The sequence below is a fragment of the Zosterops lateralis genome (assembly GCF_965231275.1).
Source record: "Zosterops lateralis genome assembly, chromosome: 11".
Classification (NCBI taxonomy): Eukaryota; Metazoa; Chordata; class Aves; order Passeriformes; family Zosteropidae; genus Zosterops; species Zosterops lateralis.
In genome coordinates, this window is record NC_139771.1 from 21,732,056 (window position 1) to 21,753,894 (window position 21,839).

Here is a 21,839-nt window from a genome sequence, read left to right on the forward strand (position 1 = left end):
CACATACTTTATTGCAAATAAACTGCAGTAAGTTCCATTTCCAGAAACTGCTTCCAAGCCTGAGCCTGCCAGCACAGCACCTGGACAGCTGATGACTGAACTACACACAGAAACCAGGGCTACAGACCAGGCCCACCACTATTTGCACAATCAAATCATGGCTGAATTCAAGACCTTTCAAAAAAATCAAGGGGTTTGACTCCCTTCTGGTCCCCAATTCCTATTTTTATTGTATTGCTCAAGAAGTGTGCAGTAAGAGTAACTCACACAGCACAGGTCAGCGATGCTGTGGTGGGAGCCTGTGTCCAGTGTCCCCTGTGAGCCCCACACAGGGATGTCAGAGACAGAGGAGGTCACTGCTGGCACAACGGGCTTTACTGCACTTCAGGACTGTGCAGGCACAAACCGACCTGCAGTGCTCACAGCAGCCCCTGCCCATCACTGCACCAGCCTGCCCCTGGAACAGGCACTTACTTGAACTGGTGCTCCCTGGAGCTGCGGATCTTGGAGGAGAAGCGCTCAGCCAGCTTCTCCAGGCTGCGGGAGTACTCCAGCTCGATCTCGGCCTTCCTGCGGAAGAATTCCTGCAGGTCCTGCAGCAGCTGCAGCCGCGACTCCGACTGCTGCTCCAGGCATTTGAACTGCTCCACCAGCTGCGTCCGGATTTCTGCGGGCACACAGCACAGGGGAACAACATCAGCTACAGACACCGGCCAGGTCCTCCTTCCTCGTCCCAGAGCAAACAGCACAGCACTGCTGGAGCTCCCTCCAAGCCCTGGGGTGAAGTCAGGGCTCAATAAGGCCAAAGGATCTGCTTCCCAAGAGAGAGCAGAGCAGTGCCACCGACCAGCATCACATTAAACCTTATTCTTGGTCAAAACAAATGGTCTTATAACACTGAGACCAACCCCATAGCTTTCAACTGCCTTTTGAAACCAGACACAATGCTTCTGTCTGTCTGGTACTACCTGAAACCACATACTATTCCCATATAAACTAACACATTGTTTCTTGACCAATGTCCATGTGAATACCTCCAGGATGGCCAGCACTGACCTTAAGGAAGCTGGCACTGCCATGGAGCCTCTCCCACCCCATCCCCCTGCACTGCAGGGTTTACCAACAAATCCAACCCAGCCTTGGCTCAAAGAGTCTTTCACACCCTCCAAATCCCAGCTCAAAAACACCAAAGCTTTCAGCTACTCCAGGTTTGTTTGCTCAGCAGTGCCTGGAGGTGCCTGTGCAATGTGGGGATGGGCTCCTTGGGCAGCTGGTGTCTCCTGCAGGACCTGGGTCCCTGCTGTGTCCTGCAGGGAACAGCGACCACAGGAACAACAGACAGAGCTGGTCTGCAGCACTGACCCTGCCCTGGCACTGCCAGAACCCACCACCTTGGCTGCAAATCCCCTACACAGATTCCACCACCTTGGCTGCAAATCCTTGACATGGATTCCACCACCTTGGCTGCAAATCCCCCACGCAGCAGACTCTGATCCCCCAGGACAAGGCAGGCAGTGGGGAAGGGAGCACTGCTCAGGGGCACAGACAGACACCTTGCCCTGTCTGCAAGAGAAGCAACACAGCACCTGTGGCACAGGATGCCAGGGAAATACACCTCCCCAAGCCCCCCCAAGCCCAGGCAGGGTTTCTGCAGCTCTGTGAGTGCACCTGGCCAGGACACCCCTGCAGGAGCTGCTCATCTCCCTGGAGCAGCAGCTGAGCTCTGCCCGGAGGGACAGGGAGCCCCACAGGAGGGCGTGTGCAGGACTGAAAGGAGAGGAAAAATGAGATTCCACGGTAGGAAAATCTATTCAGACTGAGAACAATTGGGCTGGGCTGGCTGCGGGGGGCAGCTGCACGGTGGAGGGATCAGAGGAGGTGGAATGGCTCAGCTGATGTTACAGGTCTGTGTGCTCCCCCCTGTCCCCAGAGCCCTCGGGAGAGGGGAGAGCAGCCCCCAGCTCCCCACCATCACATACCCCTGGCACCAGGCAGGTGGGCACAGTCCAGGTGAGGCAGTTCCTGCAGGTGCTCTCCTTGAGACCCTTCACTTTCCTCCCCTCCTGACAGTGCCCAGATCAGCCACAGCACTGGTTTGTCTCCCTACAGAAACAGCCTCTTTAATGCTCCAATAGTTGTATAAACAACCCATAACACACAAGATGTCCTTTGCCTTTCCCTAGGCTTTGTAGGTAGGTCTATTTTTCTCCCTTTGCTCACCTGACCCTGGAGAGAAGGCAAGGCCCCTGGCAGAGGAGGAGGGGGGAGGCAGAGCAGGGATGCTCAGCACAGCTGCTGCCTCTGCCCAGACAGGGCTTTCCCTGGGATCTGGGCATCTGCTGCACACAGACACACAGACATCAGCCCTCACTCACTGCAAGTCATAGAAACTCCAAAATGAAGAACAATCCCACTCCACAGAGAATGCCAGAGATACCTTTAAATGTTAAATTCTCTGCTAAAAGAACGCAGGAAAGGAAACTAAATTGCAAATGAGGTTTCACAAATGGTATCAGTGCATCAGTCTTTATTCTCTCTGTTCCCAGTCTGCTGGAGTCCAGCTCCCTCTGTCCCTGGCACACTTTGACCTTTGTCAACAGAATTTCTTTGTTTTTCCTATGCCTGTAACGTGTTGATTTGACACTTCTAAGTTTCCCTGCAGGAGTTCAGCCAGGTCAGTGCCAGCCCAGCACGGAGAGGCAAAGGACAGGCTCTGCAGGCACAGGGAGCTGCCAGCCATGACCCCAAAGCCACACAGTGACAAGCCATCACACCAACAGTGGAGATGGGCACTGACCCCAGGGGCTGCTGCTGCAGGCTGAATGGCAAGGGTTTGTGTAGGAAACAAAATGAAAAGCTGCTGGCATCATCAATGCAAAGACAGATGTGGTAGCAGAGAGAAGGACATTGCTCAGTGCTCCAGTGGTCCCTGGGTGTCAGCACTCCTGGGGACAGCTCTGCCAGCTCCTGCACTGCCTGCAGACACACTACACCCATCCTGTCCACTGTGGGGGGTTCACAGGCTGCAATTCCAGCCTTCAACCACCTGCCAATTGTGTCTTCCATGTTAGATAATCCTCTCTTCAGCACCCAACCCCAAAACTTTCCCTTTGGCTCCTCAACTGGCATCAGGCACCGTGGAAGCCAAGCCAGCAGAAGGACAGCAGGACATCCTGCAGAGCTCATGGACAGGCAGCACACGTGGAGCTCAGGATGAGAATAAACACAATTCCACACAGGCAAACACTGGTGGAAAGCAAGCACTGGGAAACCCTGGGCAGTTAAGATTTGCAAAGGTTGGAGCCTCAACTGACAGGAGAGGCCAGGGGAGCCAGGGATGCTGCAGCACAGGGAGCCTGGAGCCGTGGGGACTGGTGATGGTGCAGGGAGCCCTGCACAGCCCTGCCCCAGCAGCTGCAGACCGAGCCGGGCCCTGCAGGCCTCCTCCTCCTCCTCCTGCAGGAGATGTCTGTTTTGGCACAACAGCCCCTCGCCAGGCCAGAGCCACGCTCCGGCTGCTCAGACAGGGACAGACAAAAGCAGAGGTTTCTCTAGCAACGGGCTGGATGAAAGCTGCCAGAGCCTCCTGCTCCTCCCTGCCGGGGGGACAGGGACAAAGCCCTGTGTCCCCAGCACAGAGCCCGGGTGAGCCCACCCAGCCCGGCCCGGCTGCTGCACACGCTGAATTACCCGAATTATCCATCCAGGAACGGGGCTGTCAGGGATCCTCCCGCCGGGCAGCCCGAGACAGCCGTGCTCTAACATATGCTTCACCCCACTGATTTGTGACAAGTGAGAAAATGTGCTTGGCAACAAAAGCCATTATTTTCTCACAACTGGGATTAGACCCAATAGCTCATTGCAAATATAGCACAGCAAGCTGGACTCAGGGAGGATCCAATTCTTACACAAATACAGAATGCACTAACAAGGCAACTGACTCTCAGTTGGTTTTATGCCCCCTTCAGAGTATCCATGTGCTGCCTTCCCTAGAAGTCCACACCTCTTCCTAAGAGAAACACCTCGGATGCATTTTCCAGTGCTTTGTCCTCCCAGCACACACCGTTTCCCTTGGGAGAGCTCTCACACACACACACAGAGCTAATGCAACTCCAGCCTGGATCCATCCTGACACCCCAGCCAGCTGTTCCACAGGAACCCCCAGCTGTGGGCAGGCATTGGCAGCACAGCCCCAAGAGCAGCCAGAACCTCTGTGCCATCCCAGGCTCAGTCCCCGAGGGCAGGGGACATTGGCAGGGCAGTTTGGGAGCCCAGGTGTGTCCACAGGACACTCCCAGTGATGACACCTCTGGCTCTGCTCTCCCTTCACTGAGCTCCCAACGCCCACACGGGGCTGCAAGGATGGGGCTGTCACAGCACCATCCACCTTCCCTGCGAGGGCTGCACCCAGGAGAGGCTCTGTCAGGTCCCAGCAGTGACACTGCTGAGCTTGAACAGCCAAGGAGCTGCAGGGCCCGCAGCCTGGAGCATGCACAGACAGAAACGCCAGGGGCACCTCCATCCCGAGGGGAGCTGCAGTGAAAGCAAACAGCCCAGAGCAAGCTTCCCCTCTCCTTCCTTCCCTGTGATTAGTAACATCACTGCCTAGACAAAGACAAGAGATATGGCTCCCGGTAAAACAAAGAACAAGACAAGCCTTTTATCTGAAACTAGACGTTCCCAGTTAAAAAAAAAAAAAAAAAAAAAAAAAAAAAAGAGAGAGAGAGAGAAAGGAAAACAGGAAAACAGTTCTCTCTAGTACAGAAACAACTCCTGTGGCACTGGTACTTTTCAGGTTTTTTTCCCAGCCCATGCCTGAACAGCAGCACTTGGCGTGCACAGCCCCAGTTTTCCCTCGTACCCACACCAAGTCCCCACACTGTGACTTGCTAGGCTGTGAAACAACTCCAGCTGCAGCTACGCAGAAGGGAAGTGAAAGTGTAAGAAACTGTACCTTGAACCCAGTTGCTTCTTCCCTCCTGGGAAACCCCTGCCCTGGAGCAGCCCCTTGTTTACTGCAAAGGAAGCTCCTCGCTGTCCAAGAACAAACATCACAGTGGACATGGTGACAATGAAGCCTTGAAAGGATTATTAATAAGCTTAGCAATACAAGGACAAGTGGCAAAGCTCTGTCACCGAGGCACAGCAGCACAGATCCCACAGGCTGCTCCTCACACAGTCCCCTTCCCTCTCCTGGCCTTGCACAGGGTGGTGGCCGCTGCTGCTGTGGCCATGGGGGTGGCATTTGTCATCTACTTTGGTACTCCAGCTCCACAGGAGTTACTAACAGGAATTTCCCTTAAGAACTGTCTCTGAGTGAAGATCTGAAAGCAGCCAGCCTGGCCCCTGAGGAGGCAGCAGGGAACAGGGAGTATTTTGGGTGAAGCAGAGCACCCAGTTCCCTTCCTGCCTGCCTGACAGCCCGTGCTCCTGGGACACAAGGAGCCAAAAAAAAAACAACCAAAGGAATCCAAACAGCGTTTATTGTTAACTTCAGCTGAGCCTCAAGGGCAAACTTCCCACAGATCAAGAGTGAGAACAGATATAATGGTGTGTTGCAATTATGTCCAATTTAAGAACAGAAACAGCACTTCAAACCACACATCATGTGTGCCAGATGGGAGGAGGGAGCTGGCCAGAGAGTGCCCACAGCAGGCACCAAAGCCAGCCACAGCTTCCCTGGCTCTGGGAACAGCTGGGCAGGTGTCTCTCCAGGTGTTCTCAGCATGCAGCCCCACATTGGCCACGGCCCTTCCTCTCTGAGACTGAGGAGGAGGCAAAGCTGCTTGCAGAAGAAATCCTCACTCAGCACAGGAGCTGTTTGTTTCACTCACAGAAATGAGCCAGGCTGACCCACAGTGGTTCTTTCCCTGCCTCTCTCTGTGAAGAGAGGCACAGGCAGAGCTGGAGCCTGGAGCTGGTACTGCCCCACATCCTTGTCAGATGCTGGACACGGGGTTAATCCTCACTTTGGAGCTGTGGTTTACCTCAGGAGTTGCCACTGGGGCTAGACAAGTTTTGGGGGCTAAATTTAGGCAGCAGAAGGGCACATTTTCATGTTTTCTCCTGGCAGGCACAGAGAGCAGCACAGCAGCTGTGACCCTGCTGGCAGTGCCCCAGCCTGGACCTGTCCATGGCCCTGGCACAGGTACAGCCCCTCCTGCTGCAGGACACAGGACACAGGGCACAGGGCACAGGACCAGGGCAGGGACAGGACACAGGACACAGGACACAGGACCAGGGCAGGCACAGGACACAGGACACAGGACCAGGGCAGGGACAGGCACAGGGCACAGGACCAGGGCAGGCACAGGCACAGCACAGCTCCTCACCGAGTCCTCCCCCAGGGAGCACTGAAAGCTCCAGAGCCACCCCAGGTCTTTGCTGCCCTCAATCCTTGCCTGCTCTGGCTAAAGGCTGGTGTCACCAGAGCGGTGTGTGTCCCCCCTGTGACATTCAGTGACACTGCCCAGGGACACCCAGAGCAGCCCCAGACAGGGCTGGGCATGGAGCAGCCCCTGGCCTGGGCTGCAGCATCCTCCACCTCCTTTTCCCACAGCCCCTGGCACCTCCCCGTTTCCTTGGGAACTGAGACTTGTCCACTTGTAATTCACAGCCTGAACCGGCCACATCTGCTGCCACTTTTGTCTGACCGCCAGCAGCACCGAGGGAGTAAATCTCATTTACTGCCCCACACCCCGTTGTCTGGGCTGTGTGGCCCTGCAGTGCTGATCAATGGGAAGGAGAAATTACAGGACTGAAGGTGCAGTGAGACCCCAGAAATACTCATTAATAAAGGCTTTGAGGAGGCTGGGGGTGGTTTTGTTGTTTGGGGTTTGGATTTGGGTTTGTTTGTTTGTTTTGGGGTTTTTGGGGTTATATTAAAGAAGCCAAACTTTAAAGAGGTCCAAACCAAACCTCCAGCATTCCAAGGTCCCTGGCAATCCCCTGCTTGCTGCCTGTGTGTTTTGGGGAATCCCTTGTGCCCTACAAGCAGCATTTCTGTCCCCAGCTGCTTCCCAAGCAGGAGCAGCAAAAGGGGAAGGCAGAACAGCTGCCTTTGCTCAGTTTGTGCCCCCTCTGGTTTTGCCTGTTAGGAATACAAAGGATGCAGAAAAAAAAAAAAAAAAAAAAAAAAGCCTTAAAAAGAAAGAGCCGAACAGATCTCTTGTGTTTGTCTGTGATTTAAGAAGAGCAAAGGCAGCTTCCCAAAACAGATGGTGGCTTTTTCCCCAGAGAAAACAGCTCCTCTGCCTGCCCTCCGGATCCTCCTCTGTCCACTCTCCAGCCTGGAAACAGCACAGGGAGGCACCGGGATCCTGCAGAAAGTCCTTTACCAGCTGAAAGCCCTGAAATGATGTAACCGGAGCTCTGGGCTTGCTGCTATTAAGATGCAAAGGAGAAAGTATTCAAACTGGAAAAGAAAGGACTGAACAGGAATGTGAATCCTGCCCTGGGCCACTGAGATGGAATAAAGGAGAAGATCATTAAACGGGTCACTTCAGCACCTCGCATTCCTTAATCCCGGCAGGGAAAGATTTCACAGACCATTGAGAGAGGGGAGCTCTGCAGACAGTTCCCAGAGCCAGCCCCGTGTGTCTGTGCAAGTTCCCCAAGCCCTGTGCAGCCCCAACAGGATCAAATATTATACACACAGGTCAGATCAGATTACCCAGCAGTGCCTTCTGGCCTGAAAAGTCTGTGCATTCATGGACCCACTGAACCAACTCTCTTCCGGAGTAATACTTTACAAGCATTAAAAATAAAGGATAATTCCTTTAAAGAACTTTGCATGTCACATCTCAAAGCATCCTATAAGCCTCAACATCTTCAAGAAGGAGGCATGGGTTACAGATTTTACAGATAAGAAAGATGTCCAAGTCTTTCCTTGGGCATCTCTGCTGTTGTTGTTTCCCACTGTGCCTTTCTGTGGTGGAGACGGGCCTGAATTCATTTGGAGGCTGAACTGCTCCCAGTCCAAAGGGACACAGAAAACCACAAGAGAAATGAATTCCAAAGCAGCAGACTCGAACTGAGGAGCCTGCAGGAATCAGCAAGTCCAACAGCACCAGCTGGCCAATTTCTTTTATTTGTTTGATTTAATGTTCCTAAAAATACCACAGGCCACTGGCTCCCTGAAGGCTGTACCTGGCATGGCCAGCTGGATTTCACACTGTGCCTCTGACCAAAACCTCCTGTGCATCTCCAGGGTCTGATCCAGGTCCCTGCTGTGCCTCTGACCAAAACCTCCTGTGCACCTCCAGGGTCTGATCCAGGTCCCTGCTGTGCCTCCAGACCAAAACCTCCTGAGCATTCCAGGGGCTTCATTTGGAGCATGTCCTCATCACCCAGAAATGCTCCTCCATGTCCTCCTGGCTAACCATCTCCACTGTGCTTTTCCAATTTCAGCACAAAGGATCAGGCCAAAGGGAAGTTCAGATGCTCTGCTCACTGCCTTCATCAGCAGTGACCAGGAAAGCCTCAGCTGCTGCCAGGGAATCAGTGGTGCTGCTTCCTCCAGAGCCTCTGCCTCAGAGATCAGCAGAACACCAGCCCAAGGCTGACACTGCTCTTCACTCCTCCTCCTTTGCCAGAAAAAGCACAGTGCTGGGATAGCGAGGGAAAGCTGTGCCCTGACCAATGAAAGTGCATCATCTGTCACCAGATCCAGCCAGCCTGGAACTGCAGGCAGGAAACACAAAGGTAGGGAGGAATTTCACCTTCCCAAAAACCAGCACCACCCTCCCCAATGGCTGCAAATGCAGCCTCAGGCAGCACCAGTGGCCTTGGGGTGTTCCAGAGTGAATAAAGACCTGCAGAACCTCACTTGGGGTGTTCCAGGGTGAATAAAGACCTGCAGAACCTCACTTGGGGTGTTCCAGAGTGAATAAAGACCTGCAGAACCTCACTTGGGGTGTTCCAGGGTGAATAAAGACCTGCAGAACCTCACTTGGGGTGTTCCAGAGTGAATAAAGACCTGCAGAACCTCACTTGGGGTGTTCCAGGATGAATAAAGGCCTGCAGAATGTCACTTGGGGCGTTTCAGAGTGAATAAAGCCCTGCATAACCTCAGTACTGCAGTGCAGAAGGACCATGTGGATATTCAGAAGGTAAGGAGATGCAATGGAGAATCCAACAGCTGTGGGGTGACTGTCTCCAAAGGGCTTTCCACACCAGACAGGATCCAGCCCAATACTTCACAACCTCCTTATGAATTCATCATTTACTATAGACCTGGAGCAAGTTCCAGACTGCAGACAGCTCAGCTTGAGGCTAATAATATGTTCTACATTGGGATCACTGGGTTGTGCAGCTGCCACCCACGAGGCAGAGATTATCGCCCTCGCTCGCTTCATTTCTTCAGTTCCAAGTGATTGTGCTCCTGCCTTCTAAAGAAGGGTAAATCAGCATAAAGCACATTGTCTGCTCTCACCATCTTCACCATTTATTAGTGGGTGCAGAACCAGATGGTTATGGATAAACAATACCAAAGGAAACACAGAAATAGCCTGCTGTAGTACAGGAGTGTTAAATTCCCACCCAGAAATAAGAGAGGGCATTAAATGTACTTGGGCAGCTCCAGGGGAATCGAGCCAGCAGACAAATGCAGTCCATGTGCAGCAGTGTGCAGGGCTTTTCCTGAAGCACTATCAGGACAGAAAGAGCCCCTGCAGCTACAGCTCTGGCTAAAATCAGCTGTCACTGCAGGTGTCCATCACTTCCAGAAAATAATCCCTCAAATATTTCACTTGATTCCCTTGGTATGCAGAGCAGAGCTGCTGCAGCACTGCTCCTGCAGAAATCTCTTGCCTTGCTTGCCTTGTGTCACACATGTATGGGAGACAGGATAGAGATGTAAACATTCCAGCATTCCTTCTGTCAAAGCACTGTTTTTTTTAAAAAAAAATCCCCTCTTTCTCTTCTGCTCCCACTCTGATGTGCAGAGCTCTCCAATTCTCTGAATTCACATCCCCTCATACAAGGCAAAAGCACAGGGTGCTGCAGCTTGGCTGAGATACCAGCCAGGTTAACAACAATCACTCAAAAAATGGAGTAATGTGACGTCCTGGCAGGGTGAGCAGATAAAGACTGGCATGTGTTTATTTATGTGAGCTGTTACTGAGAGGCAGACCTAACCCTGGCTCAGATCTCCCTGACAGGGTCATCTGGCATGTGCCACGGCCTGACCCACCTCAGCTGCCCACGGTGCTGGGTGAGGAGCACCTGGGGTGCCCTGGGGCAGCCTGTGCCCCTTGGGGGGGTTTGGTTTGACCCCTGGGCAATGACACATCTGCCTGTCCTGTACAGCACAGCACTGCTGCCACGTTCCCCTGTGTTCCCCTGAGCCCCGGAGGCTGCACCTTGCATCTACAACACCCCTGAACTCCCACATTAACCACCTGCAATGGCTTTGTTCCAGCTGCTCACTTTGTTCCAGCAGGAGAGCTCAGGCACAGAGGCCACAGTGATGTACAACCATGGGCTGCCTTGGGGACAGCCCTGGCCCAGCTCAGCAAAGAGCCCAGTCCTCTGCACGCCACAGAGCTGGAGTCTGCCTCTTCCCCAGCTCCTTCCTGAGCAGATTGCTAATTGCTCCTGATTTCTGCTCTTCTAAAATAAGCTCAGACCGCAATCTGCATAAATGCTGCAGAAAGAGTAATGAACTGCCCGCCCACCTGAAACTCAGACTTGAGCAAAACACACAGGAGACAGAAGGATGGAATGAGCCCCTGGCAACCCCCACCATGCCACTGCCACCCCATCTGAGGACAGGGAGAGCAGGGGGGGCATGGGGACTGTTCCAAATAAAGCCACAGAGTTCTACCTACACTAAGGACTGAAAACGAGGACTACATGGAAGCACAAGAAGCACTGCATCATTCTGGCAAGTGGGGACAGCAGAGGGGAGGAGTGTGTAAGTGGGCACAGCCCTGCAGGAGTGGGAGAGTAGAGAGGAATTAAAAATTAAACCTGTCAGCCCCTGGTTTCTACCATTCATTTAAAAAATACACGGCTGCAGATGTCCAAGGTGTAAAAGGAAGCAATTACATACACAAACCTCCCCACGAATAAACACCTCATGACTTTATCACCAGATAATCATCTACAGCAAAAGCACATCAGAACATTATTTTGCCCTCAATCTGAATTGTCAGCTGTGACCATGCCATGCACACCCCAACCTGCAGCATTGCTCCCCTGCTTCTGTATCCCCCAAAAACACCACAAAGAGACAGTTAACACAAGCTTTGTTTTAAAACTGTTTAATTAAAGGTTTGTTTACTGCTGTGATCTCTTCCTCCAGAGTGCTGGGAATACAGATGCAAAAGCAACAGCAGTGTTTGCTCCAGTGCAGGTGAAGTGTCCACACACCTGCACAAGCTCCTCCTGGCACCAAAGCACAGCTCTGAGTCACCATCTCTGCTTCTTTCCTCATCTAAGGGAGGCCCTAAGAAAATCAACCATTTAACTCTAGACTAAGCATCTGGAGAGCACCTTGTAATTACCAGCTCTGGTTCTCTTCTCCCTGACAGTTTCTCAAAACACATGTGGGTCCTGGTACATCCCAGAGCCTCTCAGCTCCCTCCTCCCCTGGTGGCCCCCCAGCTGCAGCTGCTGCATCAGCTCTGGTATTTATAGCCCCTCTCTGCTGACTCACTACTGCTCCTGGCTTATTTGGAAGCTGCTTTAACTCCGTTTGCTTTTGACAGTGTCACATTTATCACTCTCGCCCGTAATTTTGACACTTTGCCCTTCCAAAGCTGATCCAGAAGGGACATCCTCTGCCTCCCTGTGCGGATGGGTGGCGACAGCCAGGATTTCCTTGCCTTCCACTTTCTTTCCTTGTCCCGACTTGAGGAGTTCAGAGGAGCAGGACCTGGCTGAATCTGACAGAAAGGCTGTGAGTTTGGCAGGTCAGCTGAGATAACAGGGCAGCCAGCTCAGAGTCTGGTCTGAGGTGAGGAGAGCTGAGCTGCTGCTCCCTCCCCTGAGTTCATGGGCAGCTTCTCCCCAGCCTCTCCCCTGGGTATCCTTCCATCTGGCCTTGGGATGTCCATCCACACCACGATACCACTGCCAACACCAACTCCAGCTAGCTGGAAGGAGATTAAAGCAAACACTTGGTTACAAAGGGAGAGGAAGGATTTGCTGCAGGCTGGTATAAATACACTAAAACACAGAGGGTTTAGGCAGCAGCAGTGCCTTACACACACCACCATCTTTTAAAGTGTTATTGTTAACTACAGTCTGGATTCCATATGGAAGTTTTTTTACTCCAGTCCTCCCAAAATCCCCTTCAGAAATGCTGAGTTTCTCTGAGCAGGAATCTCGAACTTCCCTTGGCCCTGGGATCATCTTGAAGGGTCAATACCCTCAGGCAATTTTAGCACGTTTTTAGGACAGGGTTTGACATTAGAAGAGGGTTAAAAAAACACACGGAACTGATGCTCCCTGTGCACTCCCTGCAGTGACTGACAGGCTCTCAACCCCTCCAACCCAGAACCACACCTGCAGTCCCTCTGAGAACTATTCCCTTTCACTGCTTGACCTGCATGGCCAGAAAAGCTGCTTCTCCCGATTTGCTGGCCTAAGAGTGAAATAGAAGAAAAATTACTCTCAAAAGTGTTTCTCTATCATTCCTGCATGTAACAAAGCCCTCACTGACAGCTTGACAAAAATCTGGCAAAATGTTTTCCAACTGAATTAAAAAAAAAATTTTCAAGCACAAAGCTGTTACACAAGAACCTCACAGTTATCAAAATACACACTGAAATGACCTTAATAACAAGGACAAGTCCAGCTTAGCAAGAGGAGAACTTAATGGTCTTGGTATTTGCTTTGTCCAAGTAGCCTGTGGGCTCAGCTACTTTAAGCATCATTTCCAGAGCCCCCATACTACATGTGCAATATGTTACACATTGGGAGCATTCCAAACACGACTCCAAATTCTCTCTCCTGCTCCAACCCTGCTGCGTGTTGAAGGCATCAGCCACACTCTTACCCCCTTAAAATGGCAGAATATGCACAAGAGCTTCTCTGAGTGCAGCTGCCCACCACCAGGCCCCACCTCACAGCTCCCCTGGTGCCTCCCCCTGGGATCATTTATCCCGGGGAGCAGCACCACAAAGGGCTGCCCCTTTCTCAGGGGGAGCTGCAGCTCCTCCAGAGGCACCTTCAACCTCTGCCTTTGAGACCCCCATCACCACCCGCCTGGATGAGCTCTCTGAAGAGTGCCCTGGGCTCCTCCCCAGAGCCAGCCTTCCCTTCCTTTGCTCCATGTGTTATTCTCATTCTCTCCCACACATCAAATTGCCCCTTTACGTGACTCTGGGCTATGTTTAGCACCATCTCCTCACTCAGCTAGACCTGAACTGGAGCCTAAACCTCCCCACCGTAAAATGCCTCCTCGTGTCTCTCAGCAAGAGGAGCAAACCAGGTGAGTGGGCAGACAGAAGAGAAGGCAGCCTGGAAAGGTGGGGATGTGTCTGTTCTCCCTCCCTGCACGGGGCAGGAGCTGCCCTCAGCACATTTGGGATTCAGCCCAGACCCCCCAGGCACAGCAGTTTATCTGACACACTGGGGACACGTTTCCTCCCTGCTCTGAAACCATCTCAGCCCATCTTGGCACAAACCAAACTCGCCATCAATGTTCAATAGCACTTCATGGACTAAAATCCCCCATGGAATTGCACCCACTGCTGCCAAGGGGTAACCATGGCATAGGCCAAGGAATTCTTGAGGTCCCAGATAGGGGATCTCATGAGTTCAGACCCCAAAGTGAAAGAAAACGTTCACAATCTTTTTGTTTAAAAGTATTCTTTGCTATTGCACATCCATGCTTATCAAATAATTTATAAATCCAGTAAAGTACAAAGCACTACTGGTAGAAAACTGCATTTCCCTCTTCTCCTTATGCTGTAAACAGATTCTTTTAGATACCAAATTTCAAACAAATAAAGGTGGCGGCATGCTGTCACTGCTCCTCACACAAATTCCTAATTTTAAGATTACATCCTGCCATCAGTGTCAGGAATAAACAGAAGTCTCCAATCCTACATTAACTGTCCTCCTTTAACACAAGCCTCTGGTGGAACAAGTCCCACTCTATCACAGAGATTCAGAGCGTGTCCTCATTCCAATCTGACAGCACAAAGCTGAAGCAGTGATGAACTTAGGGGCTCACTTATTTAGCCAAAAATAATGTACATGGAATGTGGAACAGTGTATGAATGACGTGCAGCAGAATCCAGAGCCAGCCTGAGCAGCATCCCCGTTTCAGATCTCCTGACAACACATTATTCCAGACTAATACAACTGACACCCACCCCTCCCTGCACGTGAAGTGTGTAACCAACCCCTGCAAACGTTCCTCAATGGAGATTTTGTCTCAGTTACTAAAATCCTGACAGTGTCAGCAAAATAATCCTGGAGCTATATCTGCCACAGCTCAGTGGTGTGTTTGTTTTCTGTGCAAGAGCCATTCCTTCTGTGAGACACTCCCAAAGAGGGATGACTTGTGCTCACGACCAGCAGCCAATATTGACTGGAGCCACACTGGGCTGTGGAGCTGCTCCTGCCGAGCAGCACCAGCTGATCAACACTTGGACCAATCTGCACAGGAGCACCTTCAAGCTCATCTGAAAAACAGAAGAATTCATCTCCCTGAATCGAGAAGACAAAGTTCTGACTACTGAAGCATCATGAACGCCAACCCTACACATTCTGGCTGCTCTCCTCCTCCAATATGTGCCTGACCACTGCAGCCCCATCTCCCCTCCCCTGCCCAGCCTGTCCTCTGACCTGAACTGACCCTGCCTTTTCCTGCCCTTCTCTAAGGATTACTCACTCCACATCTCTGTCTACCCAGGCACTCTTATTGTATCACATCACATTTGGCTTTCAGGGCAGCATCTGTAACCCAGAGCAAAGAACACAGTCAGTGCAGTGCTTTGAGGCCACGAGTCCCATGTGACACTGGGATTTTCATCTCAAAGTTCAAAGTCAGAGAAGACTCACCACGATGGAGAGACAGTAACACTCCACGGCACTGCACAGGTGTGTGACCCTCTGAACAGGCCCAAGATCTGACTGTTCTGTCAAGACCTCCCCTGCAAAAGAAACAAGCTGGCCCTGCCCATGGAGAAGGCTCCAGTGCTGTTCCCTGTGGCTGAGGGTGGACAAGAATCTGCTGTATCCTCCAAGCTTCATGTGCTCCCTGACAATAAAAGCACTTGGGAATTTAACCCTACCTGTGCAGGGACAGGCAAGGCCCTTTGGAATGGTGAAATGACCTACTACATGGTTTTGTTTGTTTTCATGCTGTTCCCCCCAAGACGATGCTGTTCCTTTCTGAAGGGACACAGAAGTGAGACAAAGAGCATGAATTGACTTTTGAGGCAGGGAGCACATTGTGGCCTTTAGCCACAACCATCAAACTGGGTTCCAATAACTGCACTCTGAAGGGAAAAGCTGACAGTGTCTCGACATGGTCACTTACATAAAACTCACCCTATTTCTTTTGTGCCATATGCCTTTGATGCATTATCATTCCCACTCCTCTTGATTGCTTTTCAAAAGCCATCTAAAATAATGTGAATTGGTAAAGGGTAATTATTCCTATGAATAATCAGTGTATGCTAATAAATGCAAAAATAGGCCCAAATGCTAAGTTTCAGCAGCACTGACTGTTCCTGCCGTGACAGTCCCTGATAAAGGGCACCTCCTGCACTGACAGGGGGACAGGCAGGACAGCTGTGTCCTTCCTGCAGGAGCACAGAGTCCCTCTGCTCAGCAAAGAGCACACAGCACCACAGCTCCTGCTCTTTGTCCAAAGCACCACCTTGCCCAAGACCGGCTGCTCTGCCCTTAGCAAAATTCTACAGGAATCTTTATCAATAAAGATACAGGACGCTGCAAAAAGAGGAAGAAGATACTACCAAGAAGAAGAAGAAGAAGATATTGCCAGCAAGAGGACACAAGCAGAGGGTTGTGTAAGCATTTGTCATCGACTCTGAGTGTGCTGCTCCACTGATGGCCAGGCAGAGCTTGGTGCCAGCACACCCTGGGTCTGCAGGACAGGGGCAGAAGGGCTGGAACCAGCTCAGACCCCACCACCGAATGTGCCCCAGGCAAGCATCCAACATTTATCATCTCCTTTAAAGTGTATTGGACTGAATGGCTTCACACAGCACAATCCAGGGGGCCTCCAGCACACCCGTGGGATTAAACAGCACACGAGAACAAGGAGAAACGTTTAAGCCTTCCCAGCAATGGCAGGAATCTCCAAGTGAGAACTAAGAGCCTGCTTAAAATAAATGGCCGTTCAGAACTCTCTGCAAATTGCATTTGCTGCCTCCTCAAAGTCACAGCACACATTCTGGCAACATGACTGGAAAGGCATTAGTGAATTACAAGAAGCATTTTAAATCCAGTTAGAGACCAGCCCACCATTATTTTATTAGTGTGCTTTTTAAGAAATGCGACTTGTAGCAGCAGAGTGAGTCTAAAAGGGCTATTTCCCCATCTTTTTGGGGGAAAAGAGTTGCAGGACTCGGTGCTTCCCTTGATAAACCTTCAAGGGACTCCTGCTGCCCGTGTCCCCAAGCCTGTGGAGTGCTGTGAGCAGCAGCAGGATCCATCACTGGGAACACAGAGTGGCCACTTCATAACCTTCCAGTTGTGTTTGACTTTTAAATGATTTTACAATACTACTCTGCCATTTAAAGAGCATTTTTTTTTCTCTTCAGATTGCTTCGTAGGAGAAAATGATGCACTTAACTGCAGGGGGAAATGTCAGAACTGGAAAGCTTTTTTTTTTTTTTGTTAAGTCAGACTTGTATGTTTCATAGTAAATTTTAATTTTTGCTCATACTCATTTTTCCAGATATTTTGAGAATATCTGCTACATACTCAAGAGAAAAAGCAGAGCACTAGGCAGAAGAGATGCCATGCCCCTGAGAAAGCCACTCAGTGGCTTGACCTCAGAGCCAATGCTTCTCCCCATCATCTCTGAGCTCAGCAAACAAGTCTAGACTTTATGTGCAGTGATGTTCATTCCAAGCTTAAGGTGGAAGGCTACATATCAATATTTCCCATATATTATGTGACTATCTCTTATTAGGGATTCATTCCAAACTCAGCAGAATTAACTCAGTGAAAAAATCCTCCCTTAACTTAGGAACTTTTGATTCAAATGAATGCTGAAACAGAATAAAATAAAGAACAGTTGTCCAAACTAAGGAATGTGTGGAGAACTCACCTAAATTTAGCCACAGATTTCATTAATAACTATAAGCAAATGAACTTTTTAAAATTCACAGGGTTTTTATCCTAACAATTTTGCTGTAAATTTTAATGGATTATTTTCTCTCTCCTTCTCCCAAAAAATGTCACAAGATGCCTTTGCTCATAAATTATGTCAAATAAATTGCCTCCAGCCAGAATATTTTACTGAGATAAGGAACAGCTGCATTATACAGATCTATAATTATGTTTCAAGGAGAAGATCATCAACATGGAAATATGATTTTCTATTTGGATTTAAAGCTGGTGAACAAAACCAGTCCCCACGTGAACAGCACTGAACAATGCCAGGATCCTCTGGAGCATCTCCACAGCTGCCAGCACACCCTGGATGGTGGGGCCATGGGGACCTGCCAAAGCCACCACCTCCTCAGCATCACTGAGGACCAGGACAGCCCCAGACTGTCCATAACCCCTGGGAGAACTGAAGAACACCCAGGTTTTCAGCTTTAAACTATGGTCTGGTACAAGGAGAAAAAAGGAGAGGAAAATCAAAGGGCTTTTATGTGTCTCTAATGAATTTCAGAAAAAATCTTATGAAAAACCTTTTAACAGGAACAGGAAACAGGCACTGCTGAGAATTGGGGAAACCATGGGTTATAACTCAAATACCAGTTTCAGCACGGTAGCAGTCACCAGTTACAAAAAGCCCATCACTAAAAGCCCACATTAATGTGGTACTAAAAATCCGAGCTCAGAGGTCAAAGAACGTTCAGAGATCTGGAGGTAAAGTGGGAATGTCCCACCTCGCTCCCATTGCCAGACTAGCTCACCCTTACGGAAAATCTCCTGTTACTATGGTGACAGGCAGTGGAAGAAACTCAGATCCATGTAAACACAGGTTTTCATATACAGATTACAGTATTCTGCACTGCCAGTTAATCCCAATTTATGAATTTTCAGTTATTCAGCCAGCCAGAGAAAACTGAGTGATTATTCATAAATATAAAAGTTAAAGTTCATTCCTAGATAAATCGCAAACAAAAACGGGTCTGAATTTCTCATATCAATTATTCACAAGAACTAATTCACTCACCTCCAGTGACTTGCCAAAACCCAGACAACTAATCTCAATTACTTATTTTAGCAGGGCAACTCTTCCCTGTTTTCCTCATGCTGTATTTGTTTATATACATATGCAAACAAACATACCTATGTCTGTATGTTTCCTCCTCTGTGGGCCACACACAGAGTAAACAAGGAACAGAGGCTGATAGTGAAGGCTTCTGAAATTCACTATATTCAGCTCTGAACTGCTGGCCCAAGGGTGAAATCAGAACTGACTCATAATGTCTCAGTTCTTTTTTAAGCTGCAACTGAACATTCATAGGAAAACTAAAATAGTCTGAAACAGCTACCAGATATGATGGTTTTTATCTCCAGTGTCCTGACACCAGCCATTAATTTTTCTCCTTTTTTGAGCCTTTTCAAAGTTGAGTTCCAGGAACACAGAGAAATCAGTGTGGCACCCCAGGCACCTGCCACCTCCTCTTGCTTCTTGAACCTTGCTCTGAGACTGTGGCTTCCCAGGAGGAATCTAGTCCTGCCTCGACTGTCACACAAGTTTCTGGAAGATTAGGAATCTGCCAACTTCCCTCAGGTGAGGATCCTGCAATCTGGATCCCCACAGCTGCTGCAGCAGCCAAAGGGCACAGAAGACCCACCCGAGTGGTGCCCACCACCAGCCCCCTCCAAACAGTCCAGGTTTCCAGCTCAGCACATCCTCCTCCTGACAGAGCTCCTCTGTGCAGGGCAGAGCTCCTGCAGCACCTGAGTGGTGGCACACAGCGGGCATTGGAGCTCTGTGGAGCTGCCCTGCACCAGCCCCTGCATCACCACAGTGCTCACTCCACACGGGCTGCAGAGCTCCTGGCTGGGACACAGCACACACCGCCTTATCTCTGGTTTATCTGCTTTATCACCCTGCTTTATCTCTGCCTGCTTTACACAGCGTTTGTTACTCCAAACACTAATTTCCCTGTCCTAAAAAGAACACCCCTGCAGCACAGGAGTGCAGGGCTGCACTGCAGGGCTGCAGGCAATGCCTGCATGGAGCCCTCTGGTAACTCAGCAGCACCAAGCCAGGCCTCACACTGTTCTGGCAGCTTTATCAGGCAATCCACGACCAGATGGATGTATTTGTAAATAAGGCAGATCAGTTTTGTCGGGTTGTAATTGGTTTTAGAACAAGCAATTCCCACGATGACAAACAACAATTAAAGAGCACAGAGCCCCACGGTCCAACACTGAGCAGGCGGCACTTGGGGACAGCAGCCAAGGGGAGCAGTGGCAGTGCCACCACTGACACACCCGTGGCTCCATCCTGAGATGGGCCTGGCAATGCAGGAGGACAGGAAAGCTCAGCAGCACTGCCAGGGTGATCCCAGAAGTCGAGGATGTTGGGTGCCCATTGAAGCTGCATCTGGAGCCACAGTTAACACCTTGGCAGTTCAGAGCCTGTAGGGACCTGCTGTCCTGGCTGGAAGTCATCTGGGTGCAGGCTGACAAAGAGCAGCTAACCTACTGGGAAACCTGAGACTTCACAGAAAGACTGGGGACAAGGAGTTCTCCCCAACAAGCTCTGGACACGTGCAGCCTGGTGAAGACCCCAAAAAAGTGAAGGGAGACGATGCTGAAGACTTTTTCTTTCTTCCAAAGGTGTACTGCCACCATGAATTGCTGCAGGTTCAGTAGTGAGCTTGGTGACCATAAATGTCTTTTTCATTGTCATTGTGATGTGCACCACAGACAAGGACACTGCAGCAAACTCACAGTGACAATGTGACCAGCCTCCACGTAAACTCTTGGCACACCAACAAGACTACAGGCACCAGGAGCCAGTGGGGTGCCTGGGGTTTGCACCCAGCCAGGGAAATCCAGGGGACACAACCTGGGACTGTTCCCATGACCAACCACCACTAAATCCCCAGTGAAGGTTTAATTCTGAAATTACTCTCTGGCTTTGTGACCTGCAAAATTACTTCCTTCCATCTAGAGCCTTAAGAAAGGTGCACCATCTGCTCCAGGCTCCTCTCCCATGCAGCACAGATGTCTCCTCAGTGCCCTGGACAGGCATTTAAAAGCAGTAGGCAGCTACATCAACAACACAGTCCCAGGGATGCACGAGTACATGCTGATTAGGAGGAGAGGAAAAGAGTGTGCATTTCTTTTTTCCTCTTCTTCCTACTCCCCCTTAGTTTGGAGCTGACCTCTCCCACGGAACAGATTATTGTTATTTCAGCAGTGCATCTCACACTGCCATCCTGCAGAACAATGACTATAGGAGTACTCTTTGTAATGGTTTCACTTCCAGGGGTTTAGAATATGACATTTTCACTTACAATATGTTTACTTAGTATTTCTTTAGGAATTTTAGCAAGACTAGGTCAAGAGCACACAAGCAGGAAAAAACATGCAGGAAAAAATGCTTTTCAAGCCATGAGTCACTCAGAACACGATCCAGCAAGGATGTTAAAAGAAACAAAAAATGCTTTGAAAGAACCTACTGAGAGTCTGATTCCCAGGTTACTTGATCTATTCCAAAATAAAACTCTTTTTTGCTACACTTCCTCAGGCCCTTCCTGAGCTATTTGAAAAATGCAGTTACAGTGGAGATCCTGATTTCCATGTTCATTTATTACCAGAGTAGAAGTCCCATTCACTTTACTGGTAAAAAAGACAGGGCAATAGGAGATCCCTTACAAAACATTTAATGCGTTTAATGGAAAATAAAATCAAGAATGAATGAAAGAGACCCAGGCCCACCCAGAGACAGCTCAGGTCCCCCAAGGTGTGACACAACAAAAGGTTTCATCCTCCCCCAGGCTATTGGGATCAGGAACAGCATTTCCCATCCCCGAGGGCTGCAAGCTCAGGGTGCAGCCTGCCCTCTCCAGAGCTGCAGTACATCTCCACCACCTGAAGGTACATGAAGAAGATCCACCTGTTTGTGCTCCACAGACAGAGGAACACTTTGTCCAGCCAGGAGGCAGCAGCAGAGCTGGGACTGTGGTGACCCATGTCCACAGCCCAGCACAGGATCCGTGGGGCTCACACTGCCCAGACCCCACACAGGGGCAAGGTGGGACCCCACTCTCACCCTGCTCCCAGGGACTCCCTCCTGCCCCAGCCCCACACTGCTGCCTCATCCCACCTGCCTCTTAGAAGCGCTGGGAAAACACAGCCATTAATGCTCTTAACTGTTTTGAAGCTATTACACGGGTATTTACAGACATGCCAGGGTAACTTAATCCAGTGGCCTCTCAGAGCATTGCTTCAATGCTGCAGGTGAAACTCCAGCATCTCCAGCCAATTGTGTACTCTGCACAGGGAAATTTGTTTTCTGATCTCTCCAGCAATCACATTCCACCCTGGAGCGTGGTACTCACTTGTGCTGGCCTCAGCACGCCTCACTGTACATAATACTGATGGTAAAAGTACTCAGCCTTGTGGAAAACATGCCCACTTCAGAAGAGAAATAGCCATTAGACAAAACAAAAAGCAAAACAAAAACACCCCAGAGTACTCGAGCATGT

General features: G+C 50.2%; 1 protein-coding gene across 1 annotated transcript in view; it reads right to left on the reverse strand.

The window, feature by feature from the left end:
- SRGAP3 (SLIT-ROBO Rho GTPase activating protein 3) overlaps window positions 1-21,839 on the reverse strand; it is a 64,869-nt gene that overhangs the window by 34,976 nt on the left and 8,054 nt on the right. The window contains exon 2 of the mRNA XM_083869494.1: window positions 475-667. Coding sequence (XP_083725620.1) covers window positions 475-667 — 193 coding nt within the window. The remainder of the gene's footprint in view (window positions 1-474; window positions 668-21,839) is intronic.